Source organism: Phaethon aethereus (genome assembly GCF_964289735.1).
Source record: "Phaethon aethereus genome assembly, chromosome: Z".
NCBI lineage: Eukaryota > Metazoa > Chordata > Aves > Phaethontiformes > Phaethontidae > Phaethon > Phaethon aethereus.
This window is the reverse complement of record NC_138577.1, coordinates 26228493-26241344: the sequence shown is the minus strand read 5'-3', so window position 1 is coordinate 26241344 and position 12852 is coordinate 26228493. Positions and strand designations below refer to the sequence as shown.

The window sequence follows — 12852 nt, the reverse complement described above, 5'->3', positions numbered from 1 at the left end:
CACTTTCTAAACCAACTGTAGCAAAAGAGGCAGAATTTGCAATCTGCTTCTGATCCAGCCTCTCACAGGGTGATAGTCTTGAATTAACACTGTGTTTACCAGGAAAAATCATCCTGGCAATGAAACAACAATGACTGAAAGGAGTATACTTAAAACAGAGGAATGGAACTATAGTTGTGGCTCTTTGTTTTGCCTTTGACAGCGGTGCCCTTTGCAGCAGATGAAGCAGGTAGCAAGTGGAGAAGCTGACTGGGGCATGACATAAATGCACGGTGTTTTCATTAGCCTATGCAGGCTCACTGCTTCTAATACCACGTGCCAGGTTCTTCTCTCAAAATGGAATGAGCACAGCACTGAATGACCACAGTGGAATAAGCTGTCAGTTTGTGTTCTCACTGATATCCATTTACTTCTTTAACATTCAGACTTTTGGTTTTATTCTTCTTCATGCAAGGCAGTAGTTCTTGCTGAATGAGAATGACAAGACCTTTCACAACATAACCTCAGACAGTAATTTCTGAATAATTAGTTTGAGTACTCATCACCCATCCTAAAGCCTGGAGGAACTAATTTGCTAGGCTAAGATATTTCTGAAAAAGGAAGCATTATCTGTGTATGATTGCCCTTCTCTAGTTCTGTGTTTAGTTGTTTAATATTGTATTCATGAAAGAACCCCATCCAATGGCTAACTGGGTCTTTGAGAAATTCCTGTTCTATTTATCAAACTAGAGAGAAGAATAAATGTGAATGGCCACACCAAAAAAAAAAGACAGTCATCATCTTGTTAAGCTCGTATTACTGGTCCAAATCTATAAAATACCCTCTGCTACAATGGCATGTTGTAATGCTACTTGCCCTGACAGATGTTTCCCTGGCAAAACAAAGGTGAACAAAAGCTCCCAATGCCAAATAGAGAAGCTATTTCTAGCACACTAAGGATTTAAAATAGTGCCTCCTAACCTGTTCCCAGTCTCTCCAAAGGATTCTGTCTGAGCAGCAGTGTAATCAGATCCTGGGCATCTGGAGGTGGTGCTTCATCCTTTTCAGGCCAGTTGATTTCATCTAGCAAAACAAAAAGTTGTTTGTTTTTACAGAAGTCTGATTCCAACATTCATCAGAAACTGTGTGAATGCTCTCATAGTGGGCTAGCAGTAAAGTTGGAGCTAGGGCAATTTTTTCAAGTTGCTCTCTGTTGCATACCAATTACTTGCAATTTTTATACTCTATACAGACTGCATAAACATATTGTTATGTTTCCATTTGCCTTGCAAGTATCCTTTAAGCCAAAATAGTGCTTAACAACAGAATATAGGAATGCTTGGCTCATGAAAAACTATTGCGAAATATTAGCACAACTTGTATGCTGTCCCTTCTCCCTGCCCCCTCAAGATAATGGTTTAAATTTTAGTTCTCTTCCATGGAAACTGCTGTTAAGACGGACACAGCTGACCTGACCCAGCAGTCACTGCTCACATCTGTAATCCTTCTCTAATGCCAGTAGACTCACTGAGGTCATTACTCCCATCACTAAGGGCCAAGGTATCAGACTCTGCTCTGGAGAGATAAATGCCAATGGAGCTTTTTTCCAACCGTCTCAGACTTCAGAGGAAAAACCACCTCACTCTACTGATTCTGATACTACTAAGGCTTGTTGCACTTCATAGCAAGTTGGACCTAAATCATGCAATCAAGATGTTAAACCCTTCAGTATTCAGGTAAGGCTGAATAAAAATTCTACCAGATGTTCATTTAAAATAACAATGGAAAATTGTGCTAGTTTCAATATGAACATGAATTTTGTAACAGCTTACACGGCAAGTTTTGTCTGATTTTTAGCAGAAGCTGTCTCCACAAACGTAATATATTGCAGGTTTAGACAAAACTCTGAATAAGTTTCTTGGGAGCTACAAGGATTTTGGCATCAGAGAAACAAAATGCTAGGAGCTCAGGAAATACAGAAGGCTGTTAAGGATTTTGTTGTCATTATATGACCCAAAATTTCCTTCAAAATGATTATGATTGGAGAACTAATCATCAGAAGCTACAGGCAAGTTTAATCTTTGTATTTCAGGTTTAAGGAAAGGTACTTAAACAGGCATGAGATGTAACCTGTTTCTGGAGCATTATTTTCAACCCCAATCATTCTAGGCATCTAAGTTTACACTAAGGTGTCCCACAGATGTACTCATACAACTTAGGGGCAGGAAAAGCAACCTACAATGAAGGAGTGAGGGAAAATGAGAGGGCAAGATCTTCAAGTAGATTTTCAAATAGAATGTATACTTCACCCCCAGAAACTGGAATAAAAGTGTAGGCTATAACTTGGGTTCTTTAACATGGGTTTTACAGTTGAATACAAGGGGAACATACGTTTTAGCACAGGAAACATCCAACAAAAGAGTTCTCCTGCAGATACTGACAGTAAGAATTATTTCAGTAAGTAAGGATATTTAAAATAAAAGAGAAGAAGCTGGCAAGTTAACATCAGAACAAGAAACTTAAGCTGATCAACAGTCTTGGAGAGTGAGTGGGAATAGATCAGGTTTACAAAAAAACTTCTACAGATAATTTCTGGAAGATAAATGCACACATTCAAACAAATAAAGTTATTCACATGAGTATCAGCTAGACTGTAACACATGACAATTTGTTTTACAAAATGTAAAATTAATGCCACATACAAAATAAATTCTAAAGTTCAAATTTTGTCATTTTAGACTACTGCCTCCCCTTCTCCCAGTCAGAGAGCATAAGGATAAAAACACGTGCATGTGTCTGGAAATGCAATAAAAACATGAATTATTTCCATGTTTGCCTGCATACAGCTTCCACTGCAGTTTAAATCTGGTTTGGAAAATAAAAGCGTGAATATGCATTGCAGCTGTAAGGCATCCAGAACAAAGCCAGGATTTGCTGCTTCTGTTAATTAAACAGTTGATTCTCCTTGCCAGTCAGGTCTCAGCTATCAGGAAACAACATGGTTATAAATCTATGAACAGCTAGGATGTTGTATAAAGAGGTCATATACTAGAGGCAACTCACAAATCCATTTCATTACAGTTTACAAACAAGTCTGACTTCCAGCTTCAGAGATGGTGGAAAGTGGGATGATGACAGAGTGTCTCCTTAAGTGCATAAGGGAATTTGTTGCATTCTCAGAGAATAAGGAACCAGAGTTGTGGTTAGTTTTGTTTCTGTTGGGTTCTTTTTTTGTTTTCTTTTTGGTCTTAGCTACTGGACCTTTTAAACAGACCATAAAACAGACTGGGAAATACTCGGTAACAGAGGTGCCATTCTGTTAAACTTTTGGCATAAATAGAGGCCCTCTGCATCTATGCATCTGGTAAATTTATGGAAACAGCAGGTAGGATAGTAAACAATTCTGTTTAATTATCATTCAGTTTTGCCACAAGCCACATAACAATACTTAGGGTCAACTTGCAGGTTAAGATCTAAAAGATTATTGAATTTTAAATGGAAGAAGAACAGCTGCTACAGAAATAACATTACACAACAACAATCACCAATGAAATCATTAACAATCTGTGAACTGAATTTGTCTCCTTCTCTTTCTCATTATTTATTATTTGGGAGACATTTGTTTTAGGGGTTTATTACATCTTTGTTAATTTCTCCATTGAGCCATGAGGCGTTTTCCTACTTATGCAAATGTATTTTAACTGTTTCTTCTCTGATATAATGTCTTTACTAAATCTTCACGGAAATTTCTTTACTGAAATCACTGTGCCATAGTGGCACTACTTTTCTACTATTACTATTTTTCTTTTTCAAACAGTGCAGCTTAACCATTGTACTCTACATTACTGGATTGCTGTACTTAGCAACAATATACAGTAAGCTCAGCTTTTAATCCAAATTTATTCTTATTGGTGTGACAGCAAATTGCGTATTACAATATTACAATAATGGTGTTTTTTTGAGCGAAACTAGCTTGAAAACCCAGTCTATCAGTAAAGTTGTAAATATTTTTTACTATTAACAGAAATTGAAATGTTTCACAGCAAGCTAAGAAATCAGTTGGGTTTTTTTTGTGATGATCCTCACCACTGATTACTTGTCCAAATAGCTCTTCTGGTGTATCTCCAAAGAATGGCACACACCCAACAAGAAATTCATAAAGGATAATTCCCATAGCCCACCAGTCCACTGGTTTTCCATAACCCTGTCTCAGTATCACTTCAGGAGCTATATATTCAGGTGTACCACAGACCTAAAAGAAAGAAAATAAGCATGATGGTGAAACAAGTCTAATTGAGCTACATCACATCATCTGTAATTCCTGAAATGTAAAATAATATGGAAAAGTGGAAAAATGGAATTCAGTAGGTTTTAAGTCTGCTGAGTTTGCATAACAGCTAATGTTTTTAGAATGACTTAGCTATACCTACAGGCATCATAATGAACATTTATGTACCTGTCATGCAAAGAACAGTTTGCATTTTGTACATGCAAGTCCATCACAGCAAATATTTTATTTGACTTAAACATATCCCTATCTTTACATGAAAGTTGTGATGGTTTTATCTTAAGCAACTTTTACAGTGAACAGATTGTGAACAATGGTAATGAGGCATGCTTAGAGGGAAATGGGCCATAGCAAGGATTTTAGCATCCTTCTTTGTGCAATGCATCATGAGCTCCACAAGTACTCTGCTGAGACTTCTGAATTCCTTATAAAAACAGTTTTCCATTTGTCTCTCTCACAGATTCACTTGCACACAATTAGGTTGTTCATCTTACTAATAGATCCTAATGAAAGAAGAAAAAAGCCTAGCTAGAATAATCTGCAGGGCATCAGTAAAAGTAACTGACCTACACAACTGGAACACCAATGCAGAAATAATTACAATTTATACAGTGTTATGGTACGTTCTGCTGGCAAAACATCACTTCATTTGAACACTCAAAGTAGAAATAAAAAAGGCTGTGTCTTACTTGTTTGTCAAGGAATTCTCTGGCATCCTTCTCAATGTGACCCTCATACAGATTGGTAGTCAAACTCATTAGCCCCACCTTTGACAGGCCAAAGTCTGTAAGCTTTATATGGCCCATGGATGTTACCAATAAACTGAAAATTAGAACGATCTGAAGTTACTGTGATATAGTGCAACATTACGTGCTTATTATTATTATAACGATACTTAGGAGAAAATGTTTCATTAGCACTGCAAAAATATAAAGACATCTTAAAAAATAATCTAACCAGGTACAAAATAAACAGGTTAAAAATCTGAGAGTCTTACATTTGTTACTAGTATTATCGGATGCATACAAACTTCTTATATGCAATTGCACAACATCTTATAGAACCATACAAGTGTTGAAAGCCGAATGCTAGATGCTTTGAAGAAAAAGCAACATTCATCATCTTAAACACCTAAAATAGAATAAATGCTGCTTTTGAAGTGAGGTGAGCATCTTCTGTCTGTAACAAGCTGCGTTCTTCTTTTCAAAACACCTCACATATTAAGTTAGTTATTAAATAATACTACACTGGCTTGAAGTATCATACTGTGAAGGTATTGCCACTAAACGGACATTAAAAAAAACAACACAAAAAAACATGGAACAGGAAAGATTTCCCAATCTGGTCAGTCTTGTCTTCATATATGCAAATATAGAATCATGGAATAGTTTGGGTTGGAAGGGAACTTAAAAAGTCATCTAGTCCAACCCCCTGCAATGAGCAGGGACAGTTTCCACTAGATCAGGTTGCTCAGAGCCCCGTCCAACCTCACCTGGAATGTTTCCAGGGATGGGGCATCTACCACCCCTCTGGGCAACCTCTGCCAGGGCTATACCACCCTCATCATAAAAAATTTCTTCCTCAAATCTAGTCAAACTGCACTCTTCTAGTTTAAAAACATTACCCTTTGTCCTGTTGCAACAGGCCCTGCTAAAAAGTCTATCCCCATCTTTCTTAGAAGCCCCTCTTTAATGACTGGAAGGCTGCAGGAAGGTGTCCCCAGAGCCTTCTCTTCTCCAGGCTAAACAACCCCAATTCTCCCAGCCTGTCCTCATAGGAGAGGTCTTCCATCCCTCTGATCATTTTGGTGGCCTCCTCTGGACCCACTCCAACAGGTCCATGTCTTTCCTGTGCTGAGGGCTCCAGAGCTGGACGCAGGAGCTGAGGAGAGGGGCAGAATCCCATCCCTCAACCTGCTGGCCACGCTGCTTTGGATGCAGCCCAGGATATAGTTGGCCTTTTGGGTTGTGAGTGCACACTGCCGGCTCCTGTCCAGCTTTTCATCCACCAGTATCCCCCAAGTCCTCCTTGGCAGGGCTGTTCTTGATCCCTGTATCCCCCAGCCTGTATTGAGCCTCTCTTGATACTGGGTGTTACCCCAACCCAAGTGCAGGACCCTGAACTTGGCCTTGTTGAACCTCATGAGGTTCACATGGGCCCATTCCTCAAGCTTGTCCAGGTCCCTCTGGATGGCATCCCATCCCTAAGGCATGTCAACTGCACCACTCAGCTTGCTGTCATCTGCACAATTGCTGAGGGTGCACTTGATCCCACTTCTGTGTCATTGATAAAGCTATTGAAGAGCATTGGTCCCAACACAGACTGCTGAAGGACGCCACTCACCACTGATCTTCATCTCGACATTGAGCCATTGACCACTCCCCTCTGGATGCGACCATCCAACCAACTCCTCATCCACCAAACAGTCCACCCATCAAATCCATCTCTCTCCAATTTAGAGAAAATAATGTTGTGGGGGACTGTGTCAAAGGCCTTACAGAGAGACAATATCCATAGCTCTTCCCTTGTTCACTGCTGTGGTCACTCCATTATAGAAGGCCACTAGGTTGGTCAGGCAACTTGGCCTTGGTGAAGCCATGCTGGCTGTCTCGAATCACCTCCCTGTCCTCCATGTGCCTTAGCATAGCTTCTAGGAGAATCAAGTTGATGATACTCTGTATTAAACAGTGTTTTAACCATACTTTGAAAAATCTTTTCCTTAATGACCAAAATGCATTTATCTCCATTTCAGCCAGAAGAGTAAGTACATTTTTTTTTAGCTACTCCAATACCCTCTTACATCTTAAAGACATAAATTTTAAAGAGCTCTTTTGTAAAAAATGCGTTTTCTGTAACTGCACGTAATGAAAACTCAAATATTGTGCAGAAATTGTGACTGTACGTAATATTCACAATAAAAAAAATTTCAAAAACATTCAAAGCAAGTCTACACCTTTCATATTTTGTCTCACAAATTGAAAGTCCTCTTTTGGTTATATTCTATATACATACTTGTCTGGTTTCAAATCCCTGTGTACAATTCCATAATTATGAAGGTATTCCAAGGCCAGAACAGTCTCTGCAAAGTACATCCTCGCCATGTCTACAGGTAAGGGACCCATATTCTTCATCAAAGTAGCACAGTCTCCACCTATGGAAACATGACAAATGCTCCAGATGATGATATAAATTCTGAGGCTTATCAGTATAATCCATATATGCTGCAGAAGGAGAAACAAATTGCAGTCATCTTCCAGTCAGATGGCTTAGTTGAACATGTAACCACAGGCCAACTACCGTGCTGGAAATACAGCGTGAAGCTGGGAGATAGCAGTACAAGGGTTCCTCTGGAAACCAACAAAGCCTGTGCTGCTACTTTAAAAAAAACAAAGCGGGGGGAGGGGGGACTACTCACAAAAAAAAAGCCCACAGAATTATGGCCTGGGTTTCTCATCTTGCACTGCCTGTGTCCAATGTTCTCCTTCAGTATCAGCACCTTTTCAAATCACTTCCTCTTCTCTCTTTCTTCATAAAAATAACTATTACAAATACCCTAACACATACTAATGAAAAATGGAGCTCCAGAAAAGCAAACAGCATTTCCACATGAACTTTGAATGCTAGGACACTTACGATTACAGTCTATGAGGAAGTTATTCAAAGAGCAGTTACTTGCCATTATAGCTGGAGCACAAGTGTTTTACAAGCTCATACAGAGAGATAATGACTGGGAAAAAAGCCATCTTGTTGTTGGATTTAGATCCTAAATCTGTATTCTGTTATCACAGGGGCCTTTCTAATGCAAGTACCATACGGGTTATTTTTCTTTCTTGGTATAAGAAAAGTCTCTTCTTGCTCTGTAAAACGGAACAAACATTTTACCTTCTACATATTCCATGACCATGCATAAATGACGTCTTGTTTCAAAGGAGCAATACATGCTCACAACAAATGGATTTTCTGCAAATGTCAGGATATCACGCTCGACAAAGGCCTGTTGTATCTGATTTCGGAGGATGAGATTCTGCTTATTAATTTTCTTCATGGCAAATCTTTGTCTGGTTTCTTTGTGTCTCACAAAATAAACCGCACTGAAGAAGGTCAAATGGGAGAGAAAAAGAAGAAAGTCTGCATAACTATTAAAAAATATTTTAAAATACTTTTTTTACAAATAAATAAATGTATCTTTAAAAAACTGTGTATGTATTATATAAAAGGCCTGGGTTTAGTTTAATGTAGTTGACCTGCCTTTCACATTACAGAATGCCTACAAACTTCATTTTGTTTCATAACCAGGATGAATCTCAGTCAACACAAATTAGTACAGAAACTAAAACCAAAGAACTCCCCACCCTCCAAAGCAAACAAAAGATATAGTAGCACATACATACCCCTCTCCCCCAATACAGCAAATGCTCTCAGCTCAGGTAGATGTTGGGTGTTTCCATCAACAAAAGATTATATACAAAACCAAGCTATGGCACAGTGTTATAAATCATTCTGACAAATGCTTATGCTGTAAGTGTGCTGTCAGAGAGTTATGACTTAGACTCTGTCCAGGGGATTTTAAAACATGTCACTGGTTTCTCATGCAGGTTGCTCAGAAGTTGCTCGATGGGGTGGCTCCCTCATTGCCAGGTGCAGAATCTTCTGTTCTTGTTCAGTCCCTGACATCAGCATTGATCTGTATCAGGGGCAGGTCACCAGTAGGTAATCCGAACCAAAGATCGCTGCGTTAACCACATGGTAAAGTGGGATTAAGATGTATCCTGACATGCAGAATTTCCACTGAGGTACTGGGTACAAAGCTTCCTGTAAGCTTGGTTAGAGAAGGTCAAGGCAGTGAGGGAAGCAAAGTGAAAGAAAACCTCACATGGACAAGCCTCTTTCTCGTCAAGGCTCAGGAGAAGGAATCAGCCTGCTGTGAAACACTGACATAGGACGTTACTGCTGCATTTCTCAAACTCCCTTGAGGCAAATCTTGAAAGTGTTTGCCTTGCTTGAAATCTGCTTTGTAACATTTAATGCTTATAGCATCTCCAGTATATAATTACCACAGTAGTGATTGTTTATGAAAAGAAAGGACTAAAAGGAGAAAATGGGGGGAGGGGAGGAAATAAATGGGATTCAATTATGTAGGTTTTAAATTCAATTTGTTGTCCCCATGAGGTCTAATTATCAGCATACAATTATTTATTGAAACACAAAAAGCAATTCTTGCCTTACTATTTCTATGAAGATCTTCCCACAGCTACCAAAATTACAGGCACTGAAAAAAATCATGTTTCTGGTTTCTCTTGTGGAGGAAAACTTTTTCCAGACAAGAACATTTCTCGAATTGATTCCAAAAGCTTTCACAAGTCCCTTGTTCTTGTCTGAGAGCAGGGCAGGTAAAAGACATTACACCATTATGAAAGTAGGGGAAAACCACCTTGGGCAAAACACAAGAAAACCTCACCCTTTGTGCCTCCTACTAAGTCTCACTTCTGCCTCTCCCAAGCTGGAATAAAGACTAAGTTGTTCAGCTGCAGCACTCCTCCCTGCTGGCTTCATGCCTTTTGTCCTCCTGCACCTCTTCCTACAGCTCTCCTCATGCTCACTTCTCTCTCTACTCCTTCATTATAACTCTTTTCCTTGCCTTATGTTCTGGTTTTCCTCTCTCTTTTGTTGCTATCTCCTGTCAGTCTGTCTTGGCTTCTTAATCTCCTGTAATGTCATCTTTTCCCCATTCCAGTCCCCTTGTGCACTCCTGGCATGTAGAAAAGTGAGCCCTTCAGGTGCCGAAGCCACAATCCTTCAAAAACCCCCAAAGTCATATGAACAAACTGAGAACTGCCTGAGGACTCAGCATGCAGATCCTTCTCAGAGCTTTAATTTGGACAGCATGCCAAGATGAACTCTTGAAATACAGACATTAACCAGAGCATATTATTACAACATCTTAATAAATCCCCTCTGCAAAGCAGGTGGAACTGTAGGGTCATTACTACCATAATTAAAGATCAAGAACCAGTAAGTTCTGTAAATATCTGGGACATGCTGGCTATGTTTCCCCAAGCTCTCCAGTCTTACAGTCACAGGCAGGTAATTGTATAACTTTCCACTAGGATTCAGTTACCTACAATTTCTCAGAAGAAAACTGTTTAGTTCAAGTGTACCGGACTCACGAGACAACTGCAATGCAATTGTCTCTCTCATGTTTACACATGCATACACTGTTCATGCCATATAAAGTGCTTTTAAATGATCTTCAACATTTTAAAATGTCTAACATCACTTATTCACATCCTCTTATCACAGTAACCCCAGAAAACAGCATTTATGTTTTACAAAGAAAACTAGGTTCTAGCCAGCAGCATGTTACTCCTGTAGAAGACCTCATTTCTTCCTCAGAATGCTCCCAGTTCACAGCAGTGATGCCATTTCCTCAGCTTACCGATACAGTAAACTAAGCACACTGCAACAATTGCAGCTGGCCTGTGTGTCACAGCTCCCACAGTTCAAAAGAGTGTATTAGAATTTGCTGAAACATCAATAAAATGGAAAGTAAATAAAAATGAAAAAAAAAAAAAAGGCCAAAGAGTAACAGTAAAATAAAGAAGTATAAATTGCCTTGACAATTAAAAAAAAAAAAGGGGAAGACAAAAAAGAAACAGGAATTCTTCCACGTTTCTTGCACTAAATGGGGCTTCAACTTAATCTAAATGGAAAGCTTGGACAAGCATACATCTGCTGAGACATAACTGCAAACTTGGAAGTAAAATGATGGGAAAAGCCACAATGAGTTCTAGCACATACCGACTTTGTCTTGCGTAATTCTGAACCCTGATTTGCCTCCCTTGAAGTATGCTGCTGCTTTCTATAACAACTTATTGCATAGATTGTGATGGCCTTCTAGTTTCTGTTCACTCTCCTTGAAGCTATCAACTTGCTACATTCTCCTAAACCTGGCACCTTCCCCCCCTTCCCACATCTATCTCTATTCTTTACTTTCCAGAATGCTACAGCTGGAGCACTAGAAAAAGGTTTCTCTTTGTTTTGTATGTCCTTTTAAGAGAGAGCACAATACCTCCTGGTTTCTTGGCATTTTCATTAAATGCTGCTCATGATTTTCAGTATAGTAGAAATACAAACGTAAATTTGAGGATTCCTTTGACACAAAAGCAATGTATTAAGAACATCCAGACCATCCAATTGCCCTGTTGATCCATTCAATGACAGTGGTATGCCCCGTCTGCCTGCAAAGCCACAATCAGAGTGGCGTTGTTGCAACCTCCTATGGTTTCAAACGAAGAATTTGCTTTCCTACCTCTGCCCTTTCTGTTTCGTAACATGGCAACAAAAGATTTCCAAAACACCCTCTGATTTCGCTGTATGAATCTCAACAGGTACACAAGTGCTCTGTATTTTATTGATGCTGTATTTCAACATTGCAAGAAAAGTTTACTTTTCAAGAGAAATAAGAAAATTCCTAAACTTTGGCATTGTCCAAACATTACATTATTCCACTTCCAACATAGATCTCAGCTTGAAAAGGTATCTCTAAAATATCGTTAGCTAGGCACAAATGTGTTAAGATAACCAAAAAAATGCTAAAACATTTAACTGGATTCCTGAATTGCTCCAACTTAAATATTATGCAATCTATCCCCCCAATCTTAGAACCAAGATTCCTGTTTTTCCTCTAAATTACTTCAGGCCTCGTTTACAGCTCTTCAGTAACTTCAATTTTTGGAGCCATTTTACAACCTAGCCTACATTTAGTGCTTGAAGCTAATGTAGCTGTGTCACTTGCTTTGACTCAATGCTCTACTTTGTTAAAGGATGTTGAACTCCTTGTGGAAACACAAGTACTGTGCTTGCTGCTTAAAAGTTACAGTTGCTCACAAGGAGCCGTTTCATTTTCATGAGCAATATCCTGAGAAGAGACTGCTAAATTCTGTACTACCCTGGAATTATGTCTGATGTTGCCTCCAGTGAAGAGGAGCCACCTGTGAGGCTGTGATTCATGTTAGGGCAATACGGTGAAGTTTAGGGATAGGTATTCAAGATCAGAATTTACAAGCAGCACTGCACCACCTCCTCGCGAGGGAATGCCCATGACCAGATCGGATTTATTTGGGGGCAGGGGGAAATGCTGCCTAAAGCACTCCAGCACTCCTAACGTGAGCACCCAGTGTGATGTGGGTCTTCCAAGCCCTGGGACAATACACACAGCCTCCTCTCAGCAATATTTACACTAATCCCAGTCTACCTAGAAGCAAATGAGAAGCTGCCATCTGAAGAGAACACAATGGCTGTGATCCTTCTTTCGCAACAGGTATTAGCCCTGGTTGTTCCAATATGTCACAAATTTTGACTAATAAAACCACCTCTCCATACCTAACAGTAGCAGTGACTTCTGTCTTTATGGCGGCTAGTAAACACACATGCAAAATGATGAAGCTGCTGTCCAGATTTCCTATGGGTAAACTGTGCTGTGTTCGCAAAAGAAACACTTGAGAAATTATGCTCCTCACCAGTTTGTAGCATGCTGCACATTCAGCAAGGATAGAATTCAAGACTTTCAACACGGTTAACAACCT

The 12852-nt window shown here is 39.4% G+C and overlaps 1 protein-coding gene across 1 annotated transcript in view; it reads right to left on the bottom strand.

Moving 5' to 3' along the window:
* The window catches only part of MAST4 (microtubule associated serine/threonine kinase family member 4), a gene marked incomplete at both ends in the record, with an annotated part of 310434 nt that overhangs the window by 21944 nt on the left and 275638 nt on the right, over positions 1-12852 (bottom strand). Inside the window, 5 exons of the mRNA XM_082013548.1 lie at positions 961-1062; positions 4066-4231; positions 4957-5089; positions 7280-7418; positions 8150-8358. Coding sequence (XP_081869674.1) covers positions 961-1062; positions 4066-4231; positions 4957-5089; positions 7280-7418; positions 8150-8358 — 749 coding nt within the window. The remainder of the gene's footprint in view (positions 1-960; positions 1063-4065; positions 4232-4956; positions 5090-7279; positions 7419-8149; positions 8359-12852) is intronic.